Genomic DNA, 25,172 nt, shown 5'->3' with positions numbered 1-25,172 from the left:
GAATCCTCCCACGTCACTCATGTTTTTCACATTCCACAACAGATCATTGCATACTGGGTGCTAGATGAAGAGTCAAGGTTAATCCCTTTACACTTCCTCTAGTACCACCATCAGGTTGGACTTTCAGAGCATTTAGCTCAAAATGCCACTTTTACTAAGTATAACCCACAGAGATCATCATCTCTGTCACCTCTTGTTTGCATGGGCAACAAAGTTTATTGGCATTGTCGACCAAGACGCCTGCAATCTGATGAGCAATTTCATATTTGCAGCGCTCGGCACCCGTAACCTGAGAGATTCAAGGACAGTCGTGACAGTTGTGACATTTTCTATTACAGTAATTCATTCATTCAGTCTGCATTGTCCGGAAATGATTTATGCAAATACGTCGAAATGGATTGCACTGTTTTAGCGTTTTTCTGATCCCTGCTTATACCACTCCCACAGCTGACAGCCGTTATATCCATGGAAAAACAAAAAAAAGAAAAAAAATAAACCCACGAGAAAGAAATGAGTAAACAGTGATTTTATGGAAGCAGTGGAGCATGAGAAACATTGTGCTTTGTGTCATACCTCAGCTCCCAAGACAATAAATTCCCCTCCTAGCTATTTGAAATATTAGTGATGTACGCCAAAACACACAGAGTGCAGAAATGGAAAACATTATGAATGCATGGCAGAGCGTTATGGGTGATTTTCTGTTATGTAAGTGTGAAGAGTAGCAAATGCATCAGGTTCATAAGTTAGCAGAAGTCCTGGAAGACATAAATCGAAACAGAGATCACTTAAATTGCAGCTTAAGTGGAATATAGCGTATGTTCCAGATGTGATTTTATGACTGACTTTCAGCAGCACTAAGGAAAGCAAGGATTTGGTGATCAGATCACGGTCTAGGATCAAACTGGTTAGGTATGTTGTACCTGAACACTATATTATATTGCATCAGGTTGGAGTTTCAGAGCATTTAGGTAAAAATGCCACTTTTACTAAGTATAACCCCACAGAGATGCTATCATCTCTGTCACCTCTTGTTTGCATGGGTAACAAATTTTATTGGCATTGACGTGCAAATCAACAGATCATTGCATAAGTGACTTGGACTGTGAGACCTACATTCCGCCTCCAGATTAACACTTTCATTCATTTATTCATGCATTCATTCAGTGAGTGACTTATAAGCCTATAGAGCATGGAATGTGCGGAAGTGCTTCAGGAAGGTGAACGCGCGCAAAGCTACTGGTCCGGACGGGATTCCCGGCCGCGTCCTCAAGTCATGCGCGGCTCAGCTGGCTGGAGTGTTCACACACATCTTCAACCTTTCCCTTTCTCTGTCTGTAGTCCCAGCCTGCTTCAAAATGGCCACCACACTGCAAAAACTCAAAATCTTACCAAGTATATTTGTCTTATTTCAAGTCAAAATATCTAATCACACTTAAAATAAGCCATAATCAGCTAAAGAGTAACGTTTCAGTGAGATATAGGAACTTGTTTTTAGACAGTGCATCTTGGATATCTTGTTAAGTGAAAAACTCTTGAAAACATTGTTTTGAGTCATATCTCACACGAAACAAGCTTTTTTGGAATTTCATAAACGTTTTAAGCTGCTGTGTTATTTGTAAAAGATGTATCATCTTGTTTCAAGAAATAGACCTAACTTGAATCAGGACATCAAATCTACTTTATTGAGAACTGCAGGTTAATATCATGCCCAACATTGCATTATTATGAGTCTTAGTATCTTAAGCACAGTGTATTTATTTTTCTTACATACCAGTCAAACCATATCAATGTGACATTGAAAAAGAGGCAAAACACTGAAATTGTTTCCCTCACTGAACAGATTGCACCAAAAGTAAAATAAAAAGTAAATAGAACAATTTTTTTGCCAGTCTTTAAAAACCTTATTTCAGCCCACATATTCACAAAAGACTCAAGAATAATGTTTGATGATGTCAGTTAGATCATACTTCACTGGAATGTACTTGCTGTTATTAAAGTTTACATAGTAGTATGCTGTATAATCAACAAGATTTCCAGCATCCACAAAAATATTTGCCTGAGCTAGACAGGGAACTTCTACCTCATAAGCTAAATATTGATCATTCCACCCAACTGTAGAGAGAGGCTGGCATTCAAAACAATACACAGATGCATTTACAATATAGATGTTTTTAACAAGTGCAAACTCTGGAGCATCATTTATGACATCAGAAATACCCAAAGATTTTTCACATGAATGTATATTTCCATGTAGCATAATCCACTGTACAGAAACTACATGTTCAACTTGCTCAATGAAGTCTTTAATCTTGCCTTCTACATAATGAACATTTTTCACCTCTTTGGCTGGACCCATGTCGACTTCACTTGAAAAAATGGGATGTTTCTCATGCACGTTCTGACTACATTCATAAAGTTGGTTGTGCTTCACAAGAGATTTACAAATATTCTTAAAACTACTTTTCAGAGCCCACTGCTTGAAGAAACAATGTTTTGACTCAAAACGCATACACATATGCCTCACTGTAGGACCAAGAGCCTTAATCTGAGAAGGAAGATGCAGTAAATAATGCTGTTTAGGTATAATATTTTCATCTGGAAACAGTTGTTTGAAATGTTTTAAATGCTGCTCTATTAAAAGCTTCAATCTGGAGAGAGTTGAGACAGCAATAATAGGTGAAAACAGAATTTTTATGATCTCTAACATGTTACGTAGCATTTGTGTGTAATGATTTTCTCCAATTTTGTCCATAAGAAATGGAAGGATCTTCAACAAAACCAGCATCTGCCCAGCTGACTGTTTCAATTTATTGTCATTTGATGACAGCGTACTGACAGATATGGGGCAAGGCTTATCCCTCACATCAACAGGAGAATAAGGGAAACACAAAATTGCACTATTGAATGAATCTAAGTTCATTTGCCCTGAAAGCACAAGATTCTTTAAAACACATTTGATTTCATATGGGGCAACGCCTTCAAGAATAACATGCATGGTGTCTTGTGGGGTTTGATTGATTATATCAACGTGAGGAGATTCTGTTAACTTGCTTCTCCTGTTTATACCATACGTTATTTTTAGTTTGTCTTTCAGAAAGTCCGTACTTGCCTTCTCAATGTCATTACATTGCCTGTTATGACTGGCCATGGTCCTTTTAACAAAAAAATCTTCATTAAATTTTTCCTGCATGTCTTCAAAGTGGCATTCGCAGTGCCTGCATTTACTGTAGGCAAAACCCACTCCTTCCTTAAATCCAGCCACTTCATGCTGAGCTAGAGTGTCTCCACACACAGATATGAGTGCCCCATGAATTGTCCTCTCACCACTTGCAGTGACAACTTGGACACCATCACACAGCTCAATTAAGTCACGGTTAATCCTCTCAAATATCTCATCTATACCACAACGGGAAAGATCTTTTGATTTTACCATGGCAAGCAGACGAATAGCAGGAAGTCTTGATCTGTACTTAGGGCTGATGTTACCTAAGGTGTAATAAATCAATAACAGCTTGTTCTTGTTTGCCCGAGATCCAAGAGGATTGCATAGTTCAATTTCATCTGTATATAAAATCAACTGTAATGCTGTAGGGACTTTAATAAACAGTGGGTGCCACTTAAAAATGTCTCCATCAATGAAATCATGAAGAAAGCCATCCTTGCATGGCTTTGGCCTCTCATCAATCATTGCAAGCATTCTTGGATGTGATAGCAGTTGCTCCAAACTTTTCACCAACGGTATGTAATGAAAACAATGGTCTTTAATGGCAAGAACTCTGGAGTCTCCACGCTTCGAATAACAGACTGTTTGTTTTGTGACAATAATCTCTGGTTCAACTGGTTTTAACAGTTCTTTGATGGTCTTGTCCTGCAAATGGGTGGAAGCAATTTGAGTGAAAGGGTCAACAAACTGGTCAAATACCCCCACTCCATCACTCTTTAGTTGATCCAGGTCCCCAGAATGTCTCTCAATCATGTCACTCATTTGTTGTTTTAGGTGCTCCAATAATACGGCCTGATATTGCTGGATTCCACTCACGATGTGGTTAACAGCTCTCTGTGGAAGAGGAAAAAACAAAGGAAAATCCTTAATTACAAAATTCATATGAGAACACAGTCAACATGCAAACTCACAGAGACACAATTTTTGAAAAATGAAACCTTCAGTTACATAAAGTTAGTGAGATGCAATGAGCAAAATAAGTTACCCCCACCACCCAATTTTTTTTGTAAAGAATAATATTGCCTTATGCAACGTTAAAACCTTGTTTTCACTTAATTATAATGCATTTTGAGAAATCGGATCATAGGTGGAAATGCAAATTGAAAATTTGTGTTGTGTGTATTATGTTGTCTCTATTCTTAGCTCATGCTAAGGAAATATAGTGATAGGCAGATTTTGGATGCAACATACATGTCTATTTCCATATATAGTGGGGGAGTGAGATCTGAGTGGTCACCCATGAAGTACATGGAGACACATTCGAATGTCAGGTGTTTCACTCACATACCTATAGCTGTCCATTTATGATCAGATCATTCAAGATGCCAGGTCTGAACAGTGCCCAAGTTATAGCTTGAGCACTGTTAAGCATAAGTTAAGCATATTGCTTTTAGGTTCTCTAACAATGAAATACAATTCAATGGAAAATTAATGGCATAAATTACCTGTGTCAGTCGATGGGTTTCCTTGGCTTGAAGAAGAAATGCAGTTGCATGTTTATAAATGTCAAGATTCAGGTGACCCTCTCCATCTTCTTGAAATCCACTCTGAAACAGAATAACAAAAACATATCTATTAAAACAGAAATAAATAATTGCATTGATAGGTAGCAATCACCAAACAATATTGCATTCATTAGTTAGCTAGATTCATGCCCATAAGGTACAAGGTAGATGTATTTTTACTGACTGATGTCTTTAATTTGAGCTTTTAAAATGACAACTAAAATGACAAACAAAGCAGTACTTGATAATAGATTAATAAGACTAGCAAAGCACATGGAGAGTTCAGTACAGTATAGTTTAAATTCCTTGATCATGCCTGATCACCCCCAAAATTGAATTACTTGTTTATTGGCCCATTTGTGACATTTCCTGAAAATTTAAAATCTGTCCATAACTTTGAGTTATTTTGCTAACAGTCAGACAAATGCCACCAAAAACATAACCTCCTGAGTTACTAAGAAAAAAAGGTAAAGAAAAGAAAAACAAAAGATAGTTTTAGAAAAAAAAGTAACAGTTAATGTTGTCAGTAGTCTTACTGTTACTTCAGAAATGCAAATAGTTATTTATAACTGATTACTCATTTAAAAAATATACAAAATAACTTACTGATTGGTTTGTATGAAAGTAATTAGTTACGTCAGTTATTTACTGTCGGACAAGTTACTGACAATTTGAAATATGTTATATTTAGTAGTTTCACCTTTAAAAAAAAATGACCAATACTGACAATAAAAGTAATATTGACTTTAATGCTCTTATTAATGTGAAGATGAGTATTTTTTTGTGTGTTTAAATTTTTTTTTGACAGTAACTCTGAACAAATCATGTAATTTTGGTTTGCTTTGCCTAATAGTCATTCTCTTAGGCTACGTCCACACATACCTGGGTATTTTTGAAAACGCAGATTTTTCTATGCGTTTGCACCTTTCGTCCACACGTAAACGCCGTTTTTGGTCACTGAAAACGGAGATTTTTAAAAACTCCGGCCAGGGTGGATATTTTCTAAAACTCCGTTTTTGCATTTACATGTGGACAGAAAAATGGAGAAAACGCAGTGTCAAAGGTGTGCTCATTTTTTGACGTCACACTGTGCGCCACGTTATTATTTCGGTGAAATGAATTTCTACAATACTGTTACTTCTACTCTCTGCACTGTTTAAATGCTTACATATACACACACAGTTACTGTCCGTCCACACATACGACTCGGTTCTGCTTCTATGCCCCAGCTTTGTTTACTTTTTCCCACCGAGGCTTCTAGACTTCTGATTGGCCAACATTTCTGCACGGTTAGGAATATATCGCCACCTGTTGCTTTGGCATGTTCATAGCAGCGTTTTCCTTCATTTCTGCCTTTACGTGTGGACGGGATTATTTTTTAAAACGAAAACGGAAAATCTCCGTTTTCAAAAATACCCGTGTACGTGTGGACATGGCTTAAATTGACCTTGAACACATATGTAAACATGATAGCGACCTATTCAGTTAGCTGACTGGCTTTTACCAGCTGATTTCAACACGTATTTCAACAATATATCAACTTTTTTTAAACTAATAGGACTTTCTGCAAAGTTTGGATGCATTCACCGGAGCGAACGAACGGATGACTGGGAAAAAAACAGTCTGACAAGACTGCAGCTTTGCGTTTCTGCCACAGCTCTCATTTACGTTTCAGGTGAGTTACTTAATTTAGCGAAACAACTAGTTCGACACTCATCACTGTTAAAATAAAAGTACAACATGAGTCTGTCAAAAACAACACATTTAATGGACGTACTTGGATCAGCCAAAGTAAATGCTAACATTATGTTACAGCTTCTGCAGCTCGTTTCTCTGGCTTTTGTTAAAATAACTTACCGTTAGTGCGGGGATGCTTGAGCCCTCGTCAGTTACTGAAGAACTGGCGTTAGTTTGGTTGATTGGGGCCGTCCTTTCACCTGCTCCAGGTAAACCGTGGCGGGTTGATCCATCCTCCTCATCCGCTTCCACTCCGAGAAGGTGACGCGCGTGTGTCCGCTTTACGTGATAGTAGAAAGAGTTATATACTCTGTACTCACTCGGACAGCCATCAATTCCACACACCACGCGAAAGTCAGGGCTGCGGCTGTGCATGGTATTAATGTGACTCAAAAGTTGTCTCAGACTCAATGCTACAAACACGTAGCATATAAAGCAACGCCAAGTCATGTTGGAAGCTAGTATGTTTCATTCGGTAGCGCGGGCTGCAGTTGTGCCGTAAAATAACTCGTTACCATGGTTAAACGCGCCTGCTAAATTGTCGTAAATGTGGGGGATAAAGTAAATTATTTTTTTTATTAACCTATAATAATTAACGTTATTTTGCAATGCACAAAGACAGTTGTTTAGTTTAAAAACCAATCAATCATCCTTTTAGGATTTTTGGGCCAAAGAAATGTCAGGCAAATTGAAGACGAACTTCGTTTCTGGCTGTCGTGAATGATCTGGTGGACATCTTAAGTTCATGTAGACACGTGCCTGCCACTACTGTCCCAGAGTTCTTTGCATTCGCGTTTCATTGGAAGTAAGTTAAAATGTATTATACAGTGCTCATTTTTTGTACATATTACACTCCTTTCGAAAGTTCTAAATGTTTTGGTGTGTTTATATTGTGTAACGTTGCAGCCGAACAGTGACTGGACGAGGCAAGCTAACGCCAAAAAAGCTAACTAGTGTGCTAAGTAGGCTAACAGCATGGAAGGACTGGATGAGGTCACAGTGTCGGTTTTAAAGGGTAATGTATGCAAATTTATTTTTAAACAGATTAAATGGACTTATGTTTTACATAGGTGTATGAACACGGAAGTGTGCAAATTACATTATTTTATAAATAATGTCGTTGATGATGTTTAAGTAATTTTTTTACCTTCCATTTCATGTGATCATTTCCTAATTTTAGGAACATTTGTAGTTATTTGTTTTACTTATGCAAGTGTATTTATTCATCCTTAGAGGTGGATAATTCTCAGTAACATTTACCAATTTACATTTAATTGATTAACTTTTGGGGAAAAAAAGTACTTAAGAGTAGTTTTACTGCACTATAGTTTACACTTTTACTTGAGTAGATTTGTAAAGAAGTAACTGTACTCCACTACATTCCAAAAAGCTCAGTTCCTTTAATAATACCTAAAGCTGGATAAAAATTCAGTGTCCAATATATAAAAAATGAGGTCAACAATGCTACTAAAGTAGTGTGACAATTTGTCTGTAAACAGAATTTTTCCACAGCAGTTAGCCCAGCAGATATATATTTTTTAATTTAATTAAGTAATTTTTTTGAGGAGAATACTTTTTTCTTCTACTTCATTTTATTTTGAAGTAACACTACTTTTACTTAAGTACAGTCTTTTTAGCATGTTGATCATTAGCTCTATACAAAAAACAGTAGCAGACAATGAGGTATCCACATTTCTATACTAAACTAGTTAGCAATAGCAACACAATTTTAATGAAGTGTCAACTTTCATAGTCTCATCTCTCATGCAGTTTCCTTTGTAGGGCATAATTTCATCTTGCTATGTTTTTCTTCCAATGTGTTCATAGCTGCAAACATCAGCGAGGGAATGATGGGCACCCTGTCTCGTGAAGACTTGCAGGATCTTTTCCCAGGCCCAGAGAACTTTTTACGGAGAAAAGCTGTCTGGCGTGCCTGTCAGGATGTACTGGAGGTCAGTTTCTCAGTCACTCACCACCACTTAAAATTGGCATCGTCGTGTTTTTGTCCGATTACAACTAGTTTAACCGCGGGCAGAGTTGAATGGCTCTTCACTATTCCCCCCTCTCCCCACACACACACACACACACACACACACACACACACAAAAAAAATTGCGTTTTGCTTTTATTCATTATTATTTATTTTATAGGAATCTGGCCAAGATGACTCAAAATCTTCAACCAGCTCCTCCATTAATGAGTCACCCAAGCAACAGACATCCACTACTGTAAATGCAACTGCTTCAAAATGCACAAGTTCTGAAAAGGTTGCGAAGTTATTCTATCCAGAATATGTATTGCACACTGACACTGAGCTTGAGCAAGTCCGCCAACAATACTTTGAGTTGTCAAAGAAAGGTGAAGAGCGCAGCTGCAAAATGTCAAAGGAGCTCAGATGTCGGCTCATCCGAAACACCATGACTAGTATGATTGCAATCCTGAGGGCAAAAGGGGATGGAGAATCGCATAGATACCCATCAAAACCAGAAATTACAGCAATGGCAAAGAGAATAGTGCAGTACTACCCTATGCTACAGGACCAAGGCATCAAGAATACATGGGTAAGTGAAATGCATCCACTTCAATACCAAAGTGTTTCACGTTGGACATTTTAGTAGTGGTTGGAAAAATGTATTAAATGTCCTATACAGGTTACTGTGTACACACAGCTAAACAAGACTGCAAAATGTGAGATCCCCCCCAAAAAGCCACTCCAGATGGGAGACATTCAAAGAGGTAAGGCTGCAACTAATTAATTATAATTTTAACTATGATAATTCTGTTATTCATTTTCCTCATTAATTGATAAGTTGTTTAGTCAGTACGATGTTTGAAAGTTGTGAAAGTTTTTCCCCAAAAGTCTTCTTTTGTCCACAACCTGACAATTTTAATTTCAACGATAGAGGACAAACAAAAAAGCTAAAATCATGTTTGGGCATTTTATTAAGGAAAGAAAGAAGTGATCCAATGTGATCAATCAAGTATTTGGTGACCTGCCTTTAGTTTCCTCACCTGTTTTAGCATGAAAGGAAGAAGCACTTTGTGTTACACTTTGTATATATGAAAATGGCTATACAATAAAGATATGAATTGATTGAGTTTATAGTTGATAACTAATTGATTAACTGACTAATCTTCGCAGCTCTGCCAAGAGGCGATGTCTTGATCAGCCAAGTGACGTAGAAGAAATGGATTCAAGTGACTCAACAATCATTCTGGATCTGTCCACAGAAGGGAGGAGCAGCCCAGAGTCGGCCAGTAAAACAAGTGAGTTAGAAGGTGAGTTTCAACTTTACATTTACAAACTGTGTGGTCATCATAAAAAAATAAAACAAATATACCTGCATGTTGAGTCAAGATGGCAGTCCTGACATGACAGAAGTAAAAGGCTTTAAAATGGGCATCAGAAAATGATAACTACATCACATTTTTCCTGTTTTATCATCAGTTTGTTAACATTTCTGTGGAAATTAATGTTAATAAAGTATTGGTATTAATAAAAGCCAGTATATTATAAATTTAAAGAGCTGGGTACTGTGGTGTGTTTATAGTATAAGTCTGTGCAACATCACTGTCTCTAACCACTCAGTATATCATGTAAAGTAATGTTTTTAAAAAACAATGTGCCTCACTAGAGGCTTTTTTTTTTCTCTTTTTAGCTGTTTTTTAATTTAGGTTCCAAACTAATTTTTAAAGTGTATTACCCTGACACAAAATATCTCTTTGCTATGTCTTTAAGGAAAAAGGAAAGCACAAAACCTACTTAAGGAGAACCCTCTACCCTGCCAAGTCCTAATAGTGAGTCCATCCAACTGCCGCTGTGTGTGTGTGTGTGGGCAGTTCTTTATAGGGGTGCACTTGTGTGCCTACATATAATTGTATATGATTGCATGACCATATGTAAATTGGCATTTACATGGTAAATATTTTGAAAAATGAATAAGTATTTAATAGTTAAGTTCAGAGCTGTATTTTTTTTTTTTTTTTTAAGATTTAACTCCATTAAAGTATAGTCTGTGGACACTTGTAATTTTAATGACATAATTAATGACAGATTTTTTTTTTTTTAAAGTGAGAGACATTGTTTATGTAATTTTGTGTCTTGCAGCAAACAAGCCTGCAGATATCAACAGTCCAGACACCCACTGTCCAGCAACCTTGGCCAAACACTACAAGACCCTACAAACTTTGTTTAAAAGAAAAAACCCAAACCAGCAGGATGTCTCTCAGCTCCTGGATTTGGAATTTTCAGCCAGAAGAGCATTCATTGATTCAAATACTATTCGCGAGGAGGACAGACACAAAAAGGTTCTAGAAGCATATCCTTGCTTCAAGGACATTGGACATGTAAGTCATTGTTGAATCCATGTGATTCAAGCCAAACAATGTTTATCATACCAACTTCTTGCTCCTCAGTGATGCATTGACATGTTTGTATTGGTATGCTGAATATTTTATAGGTGATGGAGGAGCTTCATCGCATTTTGGATAAAGAAAATGCCAACTTCATCAATGAACTGAAGGGAAGATGGCAAGATTTCTGCCAGAAAGTGCAGTTTTTTTGGTGTATGGAAAAAGACGCTGAAGCCCCCAATGGGAATGGATAAAGGTAAGCAATGATGTTTTGGTGTTATTGGTCATCAGAGTATAGTTTGGATCTTTACGGACTACTGCTTTAACATGCTTAAAGTAATGTCACTGAGGACAGGAGGAGGAGAATTTGAAATTTTAAAGGCCTAATCCCCCACCCCCCCTCTCCTTCTTGAAGGAGCTGAAAGCCGCACCTTTACTAGTTATGCGCAGGGAAAACAGACTCAACGCTACAAAAGGTCACTGGCCAAAAATTTGTTGTTGTTTTGTTTTTTTTGATCTTGAGGATTTTGTTTAAGTGTGGTAATGAGATGATGATTCTTTCTTCTGTATAGCTGAACAGGCTCTTGAGATCCTACATGTGCTGCCATCACTGTTCCCATCCACCTCTGCTCCTCCAAAGAGGGCACGTGATGCGAGTGAGGCTCTGGTGCATGTCCTTGAGGTGAGTTGTGTAAAATGTAGCAGTTGTTTTTTGTTTTTGTTCTTTTTGGGACAACAGTATTAAAAATAATGCTTCTTCTGATGAGTGCCAAAGTATTTTATATTCACATATTATATGTTCTAAGCCTTCAAAAGGCACCTAAAACACATTTTTGGAATGAGGGTTCTCACAGGTTAGATCTCTGTGACCAGTAAATACAAACATGGATGCATTACGTGGTAGCACATTTTTATCACCTCAATGATACCTAATTAAATGTAGCCTTGGTTTTCTGTTTTTCAGGAAGGCTAGACAGATGTGAACAGTAATTCCATCGAGAATAATTAAAAGTAGCAATTTCAGATGTGTTTTCTCAGAACCTCAACTTTTGTTGTAATTTAGCTTTAGTTATGTGTTTGAAACAAAAGTGCATCATCCTTACAAAAGTATGTCCGTGTTATGTGTTAAAGGACCAAGAAGACCCTAATACCTATCTGATGAAACGTCCTCTCTCCTGCCCAGTCCTGATTGTGAGTCCATCCAACTGCATCCTAGCGGTAGGAGATGTGCCAATAACCACGTTTCCAAAAGACTTGGTTACCGAGGGTGCTTTATACCTTATGGCCTACTATTACACCCTTCACCTTACATACCCAAAGTGTGTAGCCACTCTGCTTTCCGTCATACAGACGGAGGTTCTCTTGGACAAAATCCATGAGAGAGATCTCACATCATCTTACAAGAAGAGCATGGCTGAGTGGACTGCTTTTATTGGCCAGTAAAGCCAATATGGTCAGATGGACTATAGGAAAGCACTTCCTCTCTCCTTCCACGGCTACTACAGTCCATGTTGGTTGTGATTGATTTTCGTTTGGCCAGGTTAGTCCAGTGTTATAATTAAGGGTGCACAATAATATTGGCTAACATGCCGGCATTTTGTGTTTGGTTTGTGCAGTGCAGAGACAGCCTCGCTTTTAGTTAATTTTAAGATTTATTTTTTTTAATTTTTTTTTTTTTAATGTTGAGTTTAGACAGAGGACTATTCAGAAAATAGGCTCTACTGTGAAAGAGTAAATTGACTAAGCTGAGACTGACTAGTTTGGTATAAAAGTAAGAATTGCTTTATTGTGTATTGGCTAGTACAACTGTAAAATATTAGATATAGCTGAAAAATCAAATACTGTGCATCCTTAATGATAATTTTATGGTATTGTTTGAAGAATGTGGTCAAATGTTCATGTTAAAAGCACTTTGTAATAATAAACGTTACAGGTTGAGGAGTTTTAGCCTAGCAGTGTTTGTCTGTACTTTGCCTGTGCAATGCACATATGTTACAGGTGTGTTTAGTGTTAGATTGGGCAGGGGAAAAAGTCACTGCAAAATGGCTTTCTTTTATGTAGTCCCCTCTGTTTATGGGGTTTTATCAATAAAGTTGTTGCTTTTGAAGTCTATAGTTCTCTTTTTTTTTTTTGTCTTATAAGCAGTAGGTAAAAGTCTTGAATATGGGGTAAATGCACTAGAAATAGAGAATTATTACAAAAAAGATTGCCTAATACTAGTAAAAGAATGCTAACTTTAGTACATTTTGTCTCGAAATGCCAATTTCTAATCTTATTTCAAGTAAGGTGTTGGACTTAAATCTAGATGGGTGTCACGTTTTTAGAACTGAAAACAAGTTATATACACTGAAAACAATGAGGATGATGTTGGGAGGTTTATAGAAAAAATGCTTTTTTTGAGGCGAAAATACTACTTTTGAGCACCACAAACTTATTATGAGACACAAAAACTTCACAACACTAGTAAAATATAGCTAAGAATGAGTTTTTCCAGCTAATTTCAAGATCTCGTAAGGCTTGATTCACTGTCTTATTTCAAGAAATCTTGTCAAGAGAATTTTCACTTGTTCCATTGGCAGATTTTTTCACTTATTTCAAGCAAAAAATAACTTGTATTAAGTTTTTTTTTTTCTTGTTTTTGGAGGGCCATTTTTTCCAGTGCATCGTCCCTGTACCCAAATCCTCCACCATCTCCTCATTGAACGACTGGCGACCTGTAGCCCTGACCCCCATCGTAAGCAAATGCTTCGAGAAGCTGGTCAGGGACTTCATCTGCTCTGCACTACCCGACTCACTGGACCCTCTACAGTTTGCATACCGCCACAACAGGTCCACTGATGATGCCATAGCCCTGACACTACACACTGCCCTGTCACACCTGGAGAAGAGAGACACGTATGTGAGAATGCTGTTTGTAGATTACAGCTCAGCATTCAATACCATCGTTCCCTCGAAGCTGGACAGGAAACTGCAGGATCTAGGACTGAGCAGCTCCCTCTGCAGCTGGATCCTTAGCTTCCTGTCTGACAGACGCCAGGTGGTCAGACTGGGCAGCATCACCTCATCCCCCATCACACTGAACACTGGTGCTCCACAGGGGTGTGTACTGAGCCCTCTCCTGTACTCACTCTACACCTACGACTGCACGGCCACTAACAGCTCCAACATCATTGTGAAGTTTGCGGACGACACTACAGTGGTGGGTCTTATCACCAACGGTGATGAGACGGCTTACAGGGAGGAGGTCAGCGCCCTGACCCACTGGTGTCAAGACAACCATCTCACCCTCAACGTCGCAAAGACAAAGGAGTTGATAGTGGACTTCCGGAGGTGCAGAGAAGTACACACCCCCATCACCATCAACGGCGCTGCTGTGGAGAGAGTGAGCAGCTTCCGGTTCCTTGGTGTACATCTGGCTGAGGATCTTACGTGGTCAGTACACACAAACAAAACAGTGAAGAAGGCGCAGCAGCGCCTCTTCTTTCTCAGGAGACTGAAAAGATTCGGCATGAGCCCCCGCATCCTCAGGACCTTCTATCACTGTGCCATTGAGAGCATCCTCACTGGATGCATCACCACCTGGTATGGCAACAGCACCGCCTACAACTGCAAAGCTCTCCAGCGAGTAGTGCGGTGCTCTGAACGGATAATTGGAGGTGAGCTTCCCTCCCTCCAAGACATCTACAGGAAGCGCTGCCTGAGGAAAGTGGGGAGGATCATCAAGGACTCCAGTCACCCCAGCCATAAACTGTTCAGACTGCTTCCATCAGGAAGGAGGTTCTGCAGCATCCGGTCCCGAACCAGCAGACTGAGAGACAGCTTTTTTCCATCAGGCCATCAGACTGCTGAACACGTCATAGACACCTCAGCTTCACTACTGGAACTTCAACATTATGCACTCCACACTGTATATAAATGCCACTTGTTTTGCACATATTCAACTCTGTATATTTTATATATTTTATTATTATTATTATTATTATTATTTTATTTTTATTTTTTTTACTATTTAATTTGTAAAAATGTGTATACACACACACACACACACACACACACACACACACACACACACACACGTAGGAAAATATTTAGTATACACATCCAGAAATGCATACACTATTATATATTGTACATATATTTATTAGTTTCAGGTTGGCCATTCTTGTATTTTGCTCGTTTGTGTTGTTGTGTTTGCACATCTCTGTTGCTTGTGGGGCTCGCACACAAGAATTTCACTCGCATGTGCTGTGCCAGTGTGCCTGCACATGTGATGTGACAATAAAAGTGATTTGATTTGATTTGGAAGCCTCTTTGTCTTTATGTCTCACACAGCTTCATGTTTCTGTCGCAAAAGCATCTTTAACTACTACCAGTTATTTTGACTCTTCATATTCAAGAGTCTCATAAGTAAAAACTCAACTGAAATCTTTTAACATGAGAGTCCTAACAGAGAAAAGAATAAGGGATTACATTTCAGCTTACTGGCTAGTCTTCATTAGCTCCATGAAATCAGTTTACAATCCACATTTACAACTGAATGACCTGACAACCATACATTAAAATCCCCGTATTCCCCATAATATCATACTGTATTCTAACAGAACACTCAGCTCTCAGCAGATCTGTTGACTTATTTGTCGTTTAAAGCGCTTCGAGTGCTGCAGGAGAGTAGAAAAGCGCTATATTAGAATCAGTCCATTTACTTATTTGTGGTACCTAAACTTACCAAAATAGAACAGGAGGCAGAGCTTGTGCTGAACTTGTGCCACATAATAAAATGGGAATGACATGTAAATTCAGTTATATAAAACAAATGAAATGTATATTTATATAACATTTACGTGAAAATAAATAGAATTCAGAAATGAACAAACTCTGGATAAAACCCTTTGAATTGTAACCAAAATCCAGTGTCTGAAAACTAAAAACAAAACTCACAAAATCAAGAAAACTTGACAAGTGGAGAAATGTGAGACTTTCACTTGACAGAAACTGAGACTTGTGTACTTTGTGTCTTTGTATTACAGTTTTTATGATTGCTGGCTGGAGCCATTATTTCCATTTAAAATTCTTATTAGGAATTTGCACATCAAGTCCTCTTTACTGCCACCATTTAAAGTATGGTTCACAGTGCACATCCTCACCCTGTTTATGGATTACTTTGGAAACCAATGCCTCTGAAATAGACTATTACGCTAATTGCTAGCATGACCCAGTACAGTGCACAAATCTATTATCTAAATATATTACGCTTGCTCTACTGCTATACAAGCTATCAAATAATTTATACCATAAAGAACTTAACCGAGCAGCAAACACAATGGTAATGCATAGCAGAAATAAAAAGTGAGGATGAACTGAAAGCACCCAGTCCATTAACAAACATTCCATAATTAATCAAAGTCCACAGTGTTTGGTGCAGCGGAGGACTGATTGTTGCAGGGAGAAATCACAATATGCAAATAATAAAGAGGATTAGGCGTGATCAAAAGAATAAGCCCAGGACTCATTGATGAAAACAGTAAAGTAAAACACTCAGTAGGACAGGAACAAGGACTGGGAAAGCATGGGGAGGCTACACAGCAGTGCACTGGCAAAACACGAAAGTGCTAGAAACACCCAGCGCTATCAGCACTAAATCTACTTAAAGCCATGTGTGGAGAGCTTTATATAAACACAGGCTAACCACATTCCACACTAGAGCATTACGCTGATAAGTGGCTGAGACGTAGCTGCAAGCCAGATTTTCCTGCTGATCACAGGCTTTTGCACAGCTTGCCAAACTTCAGGGGCATGTATCACCTTACACAATTTTAGCACCTGCACATCATGGGACCTCACTGATTCAAGGCTTCAAATTCTGTATACGTATATATAAGTTCTATCTTTGCACACATTTCATGTTTCAACATAAAGAGAAAAAAGCAGAGAACCAAAGGGTAAAAGGGAAGAGTAATTTTTACACATAAGCTAGTAATTAGGAGAGTTAGCAGCCTGCAAAGAGCAGTTGCAGACTGTCCCGCGGCACTGGAGCAGCTTTGCCAAGCCAGAGAAAATTTACTTAGGTGATGTCTTCAGGGTTATACAGGTTGATTTTTACATAATTAGCATTATTGCTACGAGTTTTTACTTATTTAGGCTGTTAATCAGCCACAGAAGGTTGAACACATAAATTACTGCATTGAGGATATCAAACACAACTGGATTTGTTGAATAGGTCTTCAGCAAGTGCCAAGCTATAATAAACAGCATGCTTTAAGTATGTGAATGGATTCCATGCCATATATCAGACATCAACTACACAAATACAACAAGACAATCACATTGCTGTTCTGTTGTCGGGTCTTTGGCACCTTGAGGTGACGGATTTGGCAACAGATAAACAAAACAGGACTGAATTGAATTATTTTTTGCTAAATGGAAAAAACAGATTGTAACATTAAGTGTGGGTCTATCCATTTAACGATACACTTATATGTTCTGTTTCAGAACATATGAGTGTAGATTCTGGCACATCAATCTCTGAATGTGGGGCAAACACAAATAAATGATTCGTCTCTGTTTCCTGCACAAATCCAGTTTTTTATTTTCATTTAATTTGGAGGCTGTTTACTTTTCAGTTAGATTTGTAACGCTCTGTTTTATTTGTTGCTTGAAAAAGTTTTTATTTATTTATTTATTTTATTTTTTGGAGGGTATGCCCCAGGGCAGCTGTGGCTACAACTGTAGCTGCCTCCACCAGTGTGTGAATGTGAGCGTGAATGAATAATGGAATTGTAAAGCGCTTTGGGTGCCTTGAAAAGCGCTATATCAATCCAATCCATTATTAGTAGTAGTAGTAGTAAGTAATATAAAATACAAATAAAAATGTCATATTCTTATGTGCAAGGATAATGGATAGGGTTAATCACTGATAATGATTTTAAAGGGTTAATTAGTCCCAGTAAAGAGTAAAGTTCTTCTTCTATCACTGGAAGGATTTCATATGTATGCCTGAAAGGCTCTCTCTATAAACACTTACCTGCCTTAAACTATTCATTGAATGAGCTGACGCCATTGATATTTTGTGCACACTCTGTACACGCATAAGATTACAATACAGCACTTCACCTTGTGCTCTGTGAGTGTGCACCTTCTTCGTCGGACAGCCCATTACACTGATTGCTGGCAAAGGACGCTCTTGCAAGCTTGATAATAGCCACAACCCCTATACAGATTTTAACCTGTTTATAAACCAAAAACACTTCATGCTTTCACCATGACTCAGCTGTGTGCGTGTGCGTGTGCGCTTGCCTGCATTTGTGCGTTTGTAATTGTTTGGCCTGACAGTAACTGATGCCCTCATGTCACAGTGAAGAGGGACTTCCCTCGGCTCATAAATAAGATTTAAGAGTCCCGACTGGTTTTAACCTAAATGCAAATCATGTGCCAGAGTGTGACAGGGCACTTTTTAAAAAGGGGGCTCTCTGTCCCTGGGGACTAGTTTGCCATGAGAGCTGGATTAATGAGACCACCACAGTATTCCCTCTAACCATACACAGTGCCACCCAGCAGAGACGAGGCAGGAGAACAAAAGAAAAAGGAAAAATGGAAGAAAGAAAAAAGAGGAAACGGAGTAGGGAGGCAGGCTGAGACAGAAAATTGGAGAGGAGATGAAGGGAGTGGAGGAGAGGAAGAAAAGTAGCCACCTACCAGCATCAAAATGAATCAAAGTAATCTGATTAGGCTGCATTATTAGTTTACCTCCTCTGAATGCAGATTTGCAGTACCATTTAGTTTAAAGGAGTTTTAGTGCCTTTAGAATTTAATTTAAGTAGCCCTTATCTTAAGCATTTTGAAAGCAGTAACTTTCATGCCAGCATAAACTAATGGATAGCAGCACCACAGAGAATTACAACACGAAGCATTTTAACATTCCCTTGGTTACTGACAGAGCACAGACCACCCAATGTTATTACCGACAATTCAGAGTGTGCTTTGGGGCTGTCACAGATCTCCCTTACATGTGTATCGTTAGCACGTTGAGTGTATTGCATTAAATTCAGTAAAATCTCACTCCACCTCAGGTCGCAATGATTTCTGCTTATTCAAGCACAACTGATGGAATTAGAAAATTCTTAAGGGTTTTTGCATTATATCACCTGTTAGTTATAAAGTCCAGATCAAAAGTTTGAGACCACTTGAAAAATGGCACAAAATCTTTTTTTCTTCTTTTACAAGGTTTCAAGTAGAGTTTCAACATGAAACGAGAAGAAATGGGAGTCAGACATTTTTCAAGTGGTCTTCAACTTTTGATCTGGACTGTATAACATACAGGTGATATAATACAAACCATCTCATTGTTATAAAACATATTTTGATCTGGGGGACTGCACTTTGTTTTCCCAATAAAGTAAACACAGATGTAAAAGAGCTACTAAAAGATGTGACTCGGGCATTAATTGGAATAAACTGTTCATATGAATCTTTTATCCCTGATGCATGTCTGTTTGAATGCATTTTAAGATTCCCTTGGTTACTGAAAGAGCACAGACCACCCCAATGTTATTACCGACAATTCAGAGTGTGCTTTGGGGCTGTCACAGATCTCCCTTACATGTGTATCGTTAGCACGTCGAGTGTATTGCATCAAATTCAGTAAAATCGCAATGATTTCTGCTTATTCAAGCACAACTGATGGAATTAGAAAATTCTTAAGGGTTTTTAAGAATTAAAAAATGAATTTGATATCAAGATTAATGAGACGTGACAGAAGCAAACAAATTTCAGTAAAGCAGTCTGTCTGGTGCAGTTCAAGGAACATGCGGGGAACCTTTTTTCAGCAAGATAACACTGTCAGTTTTTAGCACCCAGCAGGGAGGTTTTGTTCTGTTCCAGGCAATAACGTCGCAGCGAAGTGTCAGAGGTGGAATAAAATCATTCATCTTATTGGAGGATGCTTCTGGATAAGATGAGGGGCTGAGTGTTAAACTGGAGCTGCAATAGAGTCGCAGGGGCCCTCCGGGACTTTTGAGGCTAGAGCTGCTGCTAACTGCATTACCAGTCTGTCGTTGTAGCTACTGCTGTGACAATAATATATTATCTGGTCAGTTTATCACTGTTGCAAAACAATTTGATCTACTTTGTAGCATTCAACTATGCACATAGTTGATTTGTCCAGATTATAGAGTTTCTGTCTCTAAGCCTTCTGTCTAATATAATAAGAGGAAGGTTCTGAAATCATCTGCAGGCAGTGTTGCATACTGCAATCTTTCAAAACAACTCCTGTTATATTTATTATTTGTAGGTGGCAATGTGGACATTTTTAAAGTGGGATCAAATATTTGTTTTCATACTAACCAAACAATGAATTTAATTAATAAAAAAACAGGAAGAGTAGAAAAGGCTTGCTCTTTGCCAGTTAAAAATGAGGATCTTATAATAACTGGTATGGAGTTAATTCATAAAACATGGTACATGCTGCTGTTTTAGGTACTGGACATACTGCACATTGACAGCATGAGGCATCATGGTGCACTCAAAGTCACATTCTGATTTAAAGATTCAGGCTTCGGGCAGCCCAGAGAAGCTTCAGTTCGTCATATCCTGAAAACTACAACCATTGTTTATTAATAGCAACACCGTGATATTTGATTCGACTTATATCTCATATTCTAAACTAGGTACAGGTAACTAAACCTTCCTGTGTGCGTAAATAATTTATATCTATCGGACATCTACAGTATGGGTACAGTACAGTACATTCATGGCAGCAATTCATATATACATAATAGCCATGGGCAGCGGTTTACCTCAGTGTGTGAGCAGGCAACCATAAACTCCGGTTTGAGTCCGACCCTTTGCAGAGTGTCTTTTTTTTTTTTTTTTTTTTGTGTCCCGTTTGGATCTTTAGCCATCAGAATTGTTGTCTTAAGGCCAAGAAAGATGCTAAGCGGATTTATTTTACCACGTGGATCATCATGGCCTTGCCATATTGGTCCATTTGATTGACCTTTATTATAATTATGAATTTATTTTATTTTCAGTTGCTACAAACGGGACAGACATGACTGGGGGATAGGACAGGGAGAAAGCGTGTCTTCCCCTCTCTTTCTCCCTGATTTCCTGTCCATCTCTACTTACTATCCAATAAAAAAAGGCAAAACCAAAATACAGTGGCCCCTCGCTATAATGCGGTTCACCTCTCGCGGCCTCGCAATTTCGCGGATTTCGTGTTTTGAAATTTTGCATACTTTTTTTTTCTTTTTTTTTTCTTTTACAGCGAATGGTGTTCTGCGTCCTGATTGGCTGTAGACCATTGTCAGCCAATCTCCTCTGTGCTATGTCTCCTGTACAAATTTACATAAATCTTCGATTGCTAGCAGTGTGACTCTGAAATTGGTTTCATTTTATAATACCGGATTTTTCTACAACGGTTTGAACTTGAGGGTGTTTAAACAGAAGAGAAATATATGTACACACACATCTATCTATCTATCTGCCTGTCTGTCTGTCTGTCTGTGTGTGTGTGTGTGTGTGTGTGTGTGTAACACCCACATCCACAGCACTATTTAAAAAAGGGTTAAAAACAAAATCCCAAATCTCACTGAAAAATGCAGCTTGTGTCTCAGATGACTCTCCCCAAGGTCACAATGCCACAAGTGTATTCTCTCTCTCTAAACTGTGTTCCACTGAGACCATGATAACAATCATCGCAGAGTTCGGCACCAGAGGGCACGGCGATAAGCAGAAATTACTTTGGAGCTGTTGATTCTGAATTCCCCAAACTTAGCAGTAATAAACGACTGCTAAAGAGAGCACGAGCTGACAGAGAAAGGGTCTGAAGGAGAGACACAGCGTTAATTTCCCGATCATTATTCCAGTATGAACACATGGAGGTTGTCCTTCATGCCTGTCCTCTAGCTGCACCAAAGAGGGGCTGATTTCTCAGGAGGCCTTGAAGTATCCACTTTACAAAGTAAACAGAGCTTTTTAGCCTCGCCAGAATGTTAGAAGACGGCTTTCACATGATAATACATTTAAGTTTTAAAACGTTAGTGGGTTTAAAGTTATCTGAATATGTTTTATAACAATGAGATGGTTTGCATTATATCACCTCAGGGCTCGCAAAATTTCAAAGTCCCTGGTAGCCCTTCGGGCAGGGACTCTTCAGTTTTTGGTAGCCCAAAATAAATTTAAGTAGCCTGAATAAAAAAGAGAGCAATTTTTTGATTGATGTTTTGTTTCCGTTACAATATTATACATTAAAGTATAATATTGTAACGGAAACAAAACATTAATCAAAAAATTGTTGAAACACAAATTATAACATTGTATAAAAATTACAATCATCAACTCAAATACTTGGTTCTAATTGAACAGAAATTTCTATGAACTTGTAAGAACTGTGTAGAACATGAATCAGTCTGTGTCAGATCCTGAATTTGAAATTTCCACTGAAGTCAGGGGTAAGAGGCAAGTGGAACCAAGATCTAGGCCATTTGCTTTTTGAAGTTTGCAAAGACTGCTAAATTGTGCCAGTGATAGTTCACTCTTTGCAACATAGTTCTAAACAGATTTTTCAGGTTTATTTTTAGTATGTTATTTGCAATTAGTGTTTGTTCTGGGAAAGATGCACATTCTGCACCACATCTCTGTGCGTTCATCATTTGTTTGAAGCCAGCTCACCTCCTGCAACCACTTTTCCGAGAACACGTGCTTCTTTTGTGGTTCGGACTCCTGACATTTCTTTGGAGGTGGAGGAGCACCAAAGTAATTGCTTAAAAGAACAGAATTTGATCAAAAACCAAAGAATTTGCATGAAAACAACAGAATTTGAACGGAATTTGAATGAAAACAACAGAATTTGAATGAAATTAGAATGAAAACAACGGAATTTGAGAACAAACAGTAGAATTTGAATGAAAACAATGGAATTAGAATGTATAGAACAGAGTTTGAATGAAAGCAACAGAATTCTAGAAAAAGTAGAATTTGAATAAAAAGAGTAGAATTAGAATGAAAACAAAAGCATTTGAATGAAAACAACGGAATTTGAATGAAAACAACAGAATTTGAATGAAAACAACAGAATTTGAGAACAAACAGTAGAATTTGAATGAAAACAACAGAATTTGAATGAAAACAACAGAATTTGAATGAAAACAATGGAATTAGAATGTATAGAACAGAGTTTGAATGTAAGCAACAGAATAAAAAAAAAACAATGGCATTTGAATGAAAACAAAAGAATTTGAATTAAAGGAGCTTCTTCGACATCTTTAAGAGTTCTAAACAAATGTCTGTCCTCGTCCTGAAAATCTTATGCAACACGCGTTGCAACTTCTTATCTTGTGCGTGTTTTTTATTTTGACAGCGAATGCGCACCTGCGGACCACTTATGTGCAGCCCTGGTTATTTAGCTCGTCATATTGCAGCCACAGAAATTCTTTTGTCCATGAAACCATAAAGCTGCACTTTCTTTTTGCCTCATAGTCTGATTTGTCATAACTTCTCCGTTTTGTGGTAAGCTTTTCTTTGGCTGTCACTTCTTCACCCTGACCTGTCTTATTTGGCTCAGCAGAACTAAAATATACATCCTGCTGCTTTTACACACGCACTCACATAACGCTCAGTGATTCTCTGCGATCAACCTCTCACATGTTTAAGCTTGCTGCGGGAGATTTCACTTGTCATGTTTGCATAGTAAGCTAACGATTAATAAGACAATGTCAGAGGAATTGGTGCACAAATTATCATCACTCACAGATCAGTGCTGTCGCTCTCTATACACAGTTCGCGCGATTGCAAAGTGAAAGCAAAAAAACAAGCGCAAATTCAAACGCGATTTCAATATGTCACATATTGACAGTGGCTCACCGATGCCAAGGACATAATTACCCAGCTACATTTCTGAAAGAATGCAAAAGCATTGACATATATTTTTCCTTCCTATGACAGCCTGACGGGCAGGGCAGAGATAGATTTTGGTAGCCCGACTGGAAAAATCGCTAGCCCCGGGACGTCAGGGTTTTGAGAGCCCTGTATCTGTTAGTTATACAGTCTCGATCAAAAGTTTGAGACCACTTGAAAAATGACACAAAATCATATTTTTTTCTTTTACAAGGTTTCGAGTAGAGTAAATGGGAGTCAGCCATTTTTCAAGTGGTCTTCAACTTTTGATCTGGACTGTACAACATACAGGTGATATAGTTCATATGAATCTTTTATCCCTGATGCATGTCTGTTTGAATGCATCGACTGAATGGAAACCATAGAAACCAAACTTAAATAGATCATAAAAACTGTCACTGCAAAAAGGCCAAAGCATAAAAAAAAATACTTAGCTCTCATATTTCAGATTGTACTTGACAATACATAGAATATGACAAAGTGGGGAATCATAGAGTATTTTTTTCTGTTACTTAAAAACCAGAGGCTGTCAAAAAGAGAAAACAAAAGTTAGTCTCCTCACGATGATTAAAGTATCCATAAAAACACTCTGAACAAATGAGACAACAAAAGATTTCATTTTGGACAACAGCGAAGCACAAAATCTTCAACAACACAGGGATGTCACCATCAAGGGAAAGTACCAAAAACGTGTGGGGGCGTGATAGCGGTCGCTTACAACTGCCAAGAAAAAAAGAAATAAAATAAAAGTTTCAGTGAGTTAAAACTCAAGATGAAAGACTTTGGAACACTCTATTAAATCTTTACGGAGTTGGAACTGTTTTATTTTGTTCTCTTATTTTTATTACACTTTCTCTGTCTACTTAAAAAAATGAAGAGGCAACCTTCAAAACAGAAAAATGAAGCCAATTAAGACATGGTGAAACCTGCAGTTCCTCTTTGTGCCACTTGATACTGGCTTCTAAAAGGGGAGATGGATTATGCTTGGCTGAGCTCAACCAGACACATGGGCCGGTCTCCTTGTGGGACGTCCACTCGCCATAGGGTTAGGTGACGTGTGGATTGTGCAGTGGTCGGAAGCCGAGGCCCCGGTGGTCCGGTGGCCGTTTGATAAATCTGGCTACAGGGACACAGCGTGTCAGAAAACAAATCCATTTATACTGAACTAATTCTATTTGCTTTGAGCTAATTAAGATTAGACTAAGTGAGAGCTGACTGAGATTAAAACAGAGATGGAAAGATTGGGGGGGTCAAAGATGATATATTTCAGTGACTGGGAAATACCTGCAGCTCCCACACACGTAACATTTCCGTCCACTGCTTTGAATGCACAGACTAGTCTGCGGTAAGAAATGTTGTTATCTTTTTCCTTCTAAGAGTTTATTAATGTTGAATTAATACTGAGAATTATATATGGCAGTTATTAGAACTTTTTTAGAACACATCAGCTTTTAATGGCTTAA

At 38.2% G+C, this 25,172-nt stretch overlaps 2 protein-coding genes and 1 pseudogene across 9 annotated transcripts in view; 1 reads left to right on the top strand and 2 right to left on the bottom strand.

The window, feature by feature from the left end:
• astn1 (astrotactin 1) overlaps positions 1 to 25,172 on the bottom strand; it is a 485,289-nt gene that overhangs the window by 359,163 nt on the left and 100,954 nt on the right. The gene's annotated exons all lie outside the window — the stretch shown is intronic.
• On the bottom strand, positions 1,464 to 14,263 carry LOC147309132 (uncharacterized). The gene is made up of 3 exons (XM_086271350.1): positions 6,586 to 14,263; positions 4,669 to 4,770; positions 1,464 to 4,057 (listed from the first exon to the last, which is right to left on the bottom strand). Exons 1-3 carry the CDS (start codon positions 6,913 to 6,915, stop codon positions 1,931 to 1,933), a joined length of 2,559 nt encoding a protein of 852 aa, XP_086127476.1. The 5' UTR covers positions 6,916 to 14,263; the 3' UTR covers positions 1,464 to 1,930.
• Positions 6,096 to 13,712, top strand: LOC147309133 (uncharacterized; annotated as a pseudogene). The gene is made up of 10 exons (XR_015126009.1): positions 6,096 to 6,403; positions 7,124 to 7,270; positions 7,372 to 7,480; positions 8,293 to 8,417; positions 8,616 to 9,026; positions 9,117 to 9,201; positions 10,538 to 10,812; positions 10,926 to 11,074; positions 11,391 to 11,500; positions 11,950 to 13,712. The product of XR_015126009.1 is annotated as an uncharacterized LOC147309133 (transcript).

Source organism: Aulonocara sp. 'chitande type north' Nkhata Bay, linkage group LG18 (genome assembly GCF_057382095.1).
Source record: "Aulonocara sp. 'chitande type north' Nkhata Bay isolate Kocher_YH1m ecotype deep benthic linkage group LG18, A_spYH_male_GT1.1, whole genome shotgun sequence".
Classification (NCBI taxonomy): Eukaryota; Metazoa; Chordata; class Actinopteri; order Cichliformes; family Cichlidae; genus Aulonocara; species Aulonocara sp. 'chitande type north' Nkhata Bay.
Note: the sequence above shows the minus strand (reverse complement) of the source record. Positions and strands in the feature narration are given on the sequence as shown.